At 40.8% G+C, this 6,000-nt stretch overlaps 1 protein-coding gene across 1 annotated transcript; it reads right to left on the bottom strand.

Moving 5' to 3' along the window:
* Positions 1-2,683: 2,683 nt before the first annotated feature.
* Positions 2,684-4,825, bottom strand: LOC144957542 (uncharacterized). Its single transcript, XM_078888889.1, has one exon. It carries the CDS (start codon positions 4,823-4,825, stop codon positions 2,684-2,686), a length of 2,142 nt encoding a protein of 713 aa, XP_078745015.1.
* Positions 4,826-6,000: the final 1,175 nt, after the last annotated feature.

Genomic DNA, 6,000 nt, shown 5'->3' with positions numbered 1-6,000 from the left:
ATTATGTACACGGTCAGGGCACACGAGTGGTGCACGGTTCGGACCAGGCGGCGAACACTTATATAAAAAAAATAACAAACAGGGGGGTGAGGTCGACTGCCAAAATTCACAAATTATGAACACAACAAGTCCGAGATTTATGTGTATTATGATAAGAATTGATTTATTAAATTAATGTAATGAGCTGGATTTAAATGAAATGTATATGATTGAATATAGAGATGATCAAGATGGTTATGGTGGATGATTTGATAATGATGACTGATGTTGAGTAATGAATGTTATTCAAGATGACGCTTCTAAGTAGAATTATGATATTGATAACTTTATTCGTGATAAAAGGATAAATGTAAAATAATATTGATGAACTAATGACATGACAGTATGATGAGTTGGTGATAGAAATGATGTGTGTATTATAAAGGCTAAATGATTATGATAATGATAGAAAAACATGATTATTATTTTGCTTCCATTAAACTTTCGACAGATACAAGTTCACCACATTACCCCGGAGTAATGGCTCTTTATTCGAAAGTCAAGTTAATTGGTCAAGAGACGCTACTAAAGGAGCTGAACTTCTACTGACCCTACAAAGCCATGCTAGCATTGAGATCAACCACCACATCGACAAACAATATCCCATCGCCAGTTCTGATTCTTTTGGGAAGGAATGTTAGAAGATGGGTTTCTCCTACGAAAAATACCAAACCGGTGATGTTAACTAAAAATTATTCAACTGCTTGAAAAAGAATAGACAAATGACAAAGGAAGCATTACCATGACAGAAACACGTCAGTCACTCCCACCACTAGGGACAACCTTTCCAGCCAAAATCCAAGAAGAAAGAGATGGGAGATGGTACCATTACGAACATCGACAAAACAACCGAGATCCTACATATCTCGAACTGCCACATGGGCAACTTCTGCGTCGAAATCGTCACCCACATCCGACACGTTCATAATGCTTGCAGGAGCTGCCTTTCAGAAAATGCCGCTTCAATAATCAACGCAGAGGCAAAATACTTACCAGAAATCAACGAACTCTGGAGGTCGAGCCCAGCGCTTACCACCGACTGATGAAAGTAGCGCACGAAACGCGCACTGATCGTGAAGACTTACAGTCTTCACCAGGAAACAACATCATACAGACAACCAAAGGCATTACACTAACTAGAAGTGGTTCGTATTGTTAGTAACCCAATAAATTCACACAAGATAGGCATGGCCATTTAAGATTCTGAAAGATAGCTGAAATACGACACTAATCACTACAATTACCTATACTCACTAGGGCACCAAGACACTAGAATAAGCTGCTCAGAGCATTGGATAGGTTTCACTCTATTTTTTCATCATTAGATTTGAAACAAGGAAACACATAGTCTGTTCTAAGCAAAACACAGAACAAAGAACTTTTATAAATAGGGGGTTGTCATGTTATGATGTGTCAGTAAATAGTACGAGTATGGTATCGACTAACGCCCAGCCTTGTATGTGCAATCGCCCCAACTTCTTATTGTTTTAATATAGACATGGTCAAATCAATTAAATCTCAATTAAATTGAAATCAGTGGGTTATCGTTATTCATCTAAGTCAGGTTTAAATTCAATAAGGATCACGAGAATGAATTACAGTCGGAGCTCACTTGTGGATATTGTTTTTAATACCCACCTCCATTATGGTTACATTATCTTTTTAGACAATGTCAAATTCCTGGAGGGAAAATTTCTGAGTTAGTGTACGTCAGGTTTTATGCCATGTCTCGTTCCAATCTATATCACATTTTTTTTCGTCCACTTAGGATGATAGCTCCTCTTTTTTGTTTCTGCACTTCTGAAATTAATCTTATTAGAAGTTTAAGTTTAGTTATTGATTTCGATATTATATATATATCTATATATTGTATATTCGTAAATATATATATATATATATATTATATATATTATTATTATCACAATATATATATATATATATATATAATATATATATATTTATTATATATCTAACTATACATATTTAGATTACAAATAACACTGAAATCTCACCAACAGAGCACTACTCAAAAAGAAATCAAACAACATTAATTTCTGTTTGGTAATACTGTCTCACAACAGAGACAGGAGTTAGAAGCCGTGAAAGAACGTTACTATGGACTTTCACAACAGAAAATACAAAACGTCCTTCTCCACCACGGACTTACAGCAGAACTGAAGATGAAATTAAAAGTCACTATCTTTACCATCCCTATTCGCATGAATCATGGAAAAAACTCGAGGCGAAATGGGGGTGGGTGTTGTAATTTAATGTTCTTCTCCCCCTAAACATGTTCACCCCTAAATGAATACAAAGCGCGTACGATGGATGGATCGTCACGAAGTCAACCATGGTCTATGGAGACAATGGCCATTCGCAGCTCCGATAACGTCAGGGATTAAATTGGGGATGTCGAAGATCAGACTCTAAGACACGACGGAAATGCTACACCCTCACGTTTTAGAGTGACAAAAGAAATAAATCAAGATAAGGTTGGATGTCCTGAGTCGTGCATACCACAGGTACTTCCCTACAGCGCCATAAAACGCAAAGGCATTTCCTTACAGCCCCCCACTTAAGACAAAATCTTGGATTTTGTCTAAAAGACCAGGAAATGCCTGAGCAATGTCTTCAGCAGCTTAAGCTAGCCTGGCTGAATAGTCCGGACAAGGTTCTTGGTTCCCTTGACTGATGCCGGCATGATCGTTCCCACGAGGTCGACAGCAACACGCGGAAATGGAGTCTCAATTAAGGGTATCTCCTGAAAGGGAACTTTCTGGGTTTTACCTTTTGGTGCGCACCTTTGACATACATCGCATGAACGACAGAATTTGCGCACGTCAGTCCAAATGCTCGGCCAATAAAACGCTTCTAGAATGCGCTCTGTTGTCTTCTTGGCCGCCAAGTGCCCAACAAAGACACACTCATGCGCGAGCCGCATGACTGTGATGCGCAGTCCCTTCGGTAGCACCACCTGTTTCGTTGGATTTCCATGGTGTATCTTGGGCGAAGTGTAGTGGCGGTACAGGATTCCGTCCTCGTATGCATACCACTGTTTACTTTTCTTGTTGGTGATTTTCTTCTCACCGCTGCTTGCAAATTCTCTAGCTTTAGCTATTGATGTGTCAGCTTCTTGTTGAGCCTTTAAATATGCAGGCGTGACGTCAATTTTCGGGGCAGGTAACGTCACTAACTTCTTCGTCTTTTTGTGCTTTGAGCCTCGTGTCTCGACTGCTCGCACAGAACGTTTGTTACACATACCAGGACATTTCGCCCCTGGTATGTTTCCAAGGATGACGTCAAATAGTGGGTGTTCCATTTCCACCGCACTGACTTCACCTTTAAAATATGGACAGTCAATGGTGACGTCCACCGTCGTGGTCCCTCTAGCAGAGCCGTCAGCAAGTAGGACCGGGACTTTCCGTGTTCCACTGCTACTGCCGTCAACTAGGCCCTTCTTGACCACCACACAACTGCATCCGCTGTCCCGGAGTACAGTCACCGGTCGGCCGTTCAGTAAGCCGTTGGCTACCGGCATATTCTTGTCTCGTCCCTCGTGGCCCAGGCATAAGGCCGACGTTACTGGGAGTGTGCAGCCGCACATTAGTTGCATGTGCCCATGGCTGCATTGTTTTGAATCTTCGTTAGTGTAGTTAGGTGCTGACATTGAGGCGACCTGTGGAGGTTGTAGCCTCTTCTCATCAAACTGCCTCTTCCGGCAGTCTATCAAAGTGTGCCCCCGTTTCTTGCAGTAGTCACATGTAATGACCGTTACTGCGGCCAGTCCGGGTTTTGTTCTGCAATCTCTGGCAATGTGTCCCGCTCTTTTGCAAATGTGACATGTGACTGGACCGTTCCTAGGCGGTCCGCTAAATACTCTCTGGTTGAGATTCTCTGGCCTAACTTGTTTCGAGTCCATCTCTTGCTTTGTTCTGATTGGTGCTGATCTCGTGAAGGCACCTGCTGAGCCGTGAGCATCCATATATTGGCTGATCAGATCCACGACTGATCTCACATTTGTGGGCTTTCTTTCTTTGACAAACACGAGGAGCTCTCGCCCACAAATGTCCATCAACTGCTCCTTAATAATGAGGTCAATTATGTCACCGGCATCTTCCTTGTTCTTTCCTGCCATTTCCACCCACTTGCTGAAGTAACTGCTAATCCGGTTACTAAACTGCTCAATGCTTTCTCCCGACTCCGGTCTTGACTTGCGAAATTTTTCGCGAAATCCATCTTCCGTTAAATTATATCGCTTGAGGAGGCTTGCCTTCAGGATAGAGTAGTCGTTGGCCTCATCGTCGGATAGGCGACTGTATACTTCCAAGGCGTTGCCAGTAAGGAGAGCGCTGAGATGGGTGGCCCAATCTTCCTCCTCCCATCCATTTACTCGCGCATACCTTTCGAATCTTTGAAGATAGTCGTGGAGATTATCATTGGCAGCATGAAAAGGTGGTAATTTTGGTAGTCTAATAGTTTTCATGTGACTAGTACTTTCCGCCTGACCTCCGATTGCTCCCTCTTCCCTGCCTTCATTTTTCCTCTGCTGCAATTCCAATCGCAAAGTTATCAGTGCTGTCTCTTCTCGCAACCTTTCCGTCTCTAATTTAACCCTCTCTCTTTCAATTTCGATATCTCTTTCCGCCCTTGCCCTCTCTGCCTCAAGTTCTCTCTGTTTTCTGTCGTCTTCATCTTTGATAGTCTTCTCTATCCAGTCTTTCAAATCACTTCCTGAGAGACCCAAAGATGATCCAATCTTAGCTAACTTTTCAATGCTAGTACTCATGTCTGGAACTGTAATGTAGGCAGAAACGGCCGTAAACTAAAATGTTATACAATGAAAAATCAAAGAGAAAACGTAGACAGCCAATGGCGTCGCTAAAGGGAAGAGCAAAAGAATAACTTTGATAAGGTTGAATAATCACCGAGACTGTGGATGACAATGAAATGAGGAGAGGGTGTTTAGAGCGATTAAAGTGGATTATCTATATAATAGATAGAAACAGGAGGGGGGGGGGTGTAACAAGATTAATGTAACCTGTGTTATCGACTGAAACAATATATCTGAATGAAGAGGAACTAGGTTCAAAACTGTTCGTCCTTAAAAACAGCTCGTGGCTAAGTGCTAGCTAGATATAACTGGAATTATACAATTACTCTTGGTGTGTATAGATGTATGTGTTTCTCAAAACTTATCAATTCACAATATGCAAAAACAATGGCAATCAGATATCCTACCCGGCAGCTCCACCAAATTATGTCACACGGTCAGGGCACGAGTGTGCACGGTTCGGACCCAGACGGCGACACTTATATAAAAAAAAAATAACAAAAAGGGGGGTGAGGCTGACTGCCAAAGATTCACAAATTATGAACACAACAAGTCCGAGATTTAAGTGTATATGATATGAAGTGTTTATTAATTAATGTAATGAGCTGGATATAAATGAAATGTATATGATTGAATATAGCAGATGAATCAAGATGGTATGGTGGATGATGATAATGATGATGATGTTGATGTAATGAATGTTATCAAGATGACGCTTCTAAGTAGAATTATGATATTGATAATATAGTCAGTGATAAAAGGATAAATGTCAAAATAATATTGATGAAACTAATGATTGACAGATATGATGAGTTGGTGATAGAATTGAATGATGTGAATATAAAGCTAAATGATATATGAATAATGATAGAAAAACATGATTATTTAGTTTGTATGACCTCAGGGTCCCCAACTTATCTCCGTCTGTGTGAAGATGATATTCTACGTGCTGTAGTTGCCTGTGTGTTATTCCAAGTGTGGGTTTTGATGAGCTAAATGTCCAGATGAATGACACACAGTACCAATGTATTAGGTTCCAGACAATGTCTGTTATCAAACAATGGATTGTTTTTCAAATCCTGTATAGGTCACAGTATGTAATTATGTCTATTTTGTAACAGGTTTCAGTT

Source organism: Berghia stephanieae, chromosome 12 (genome assembly GCF_034508935.2).
Source record: "Berghia stephanieae isolate SIO BIC M18660-M18661 chromosome 12, UCSD_Bste_1.3, whole genome shotgun sequence".
NCBI classification, from domain to species: Eukaryota; Metazoa; Mollusca; class Gastropoda; order Nudibranchia; family Aeolidiidae; genus Berghia; species Berghia stephanieae.
The sequence above is the reverse complement of the archived record's forward strand: the minus strand, read 5'-3'. Positions and strand labels throughout refer to the sequence as shown.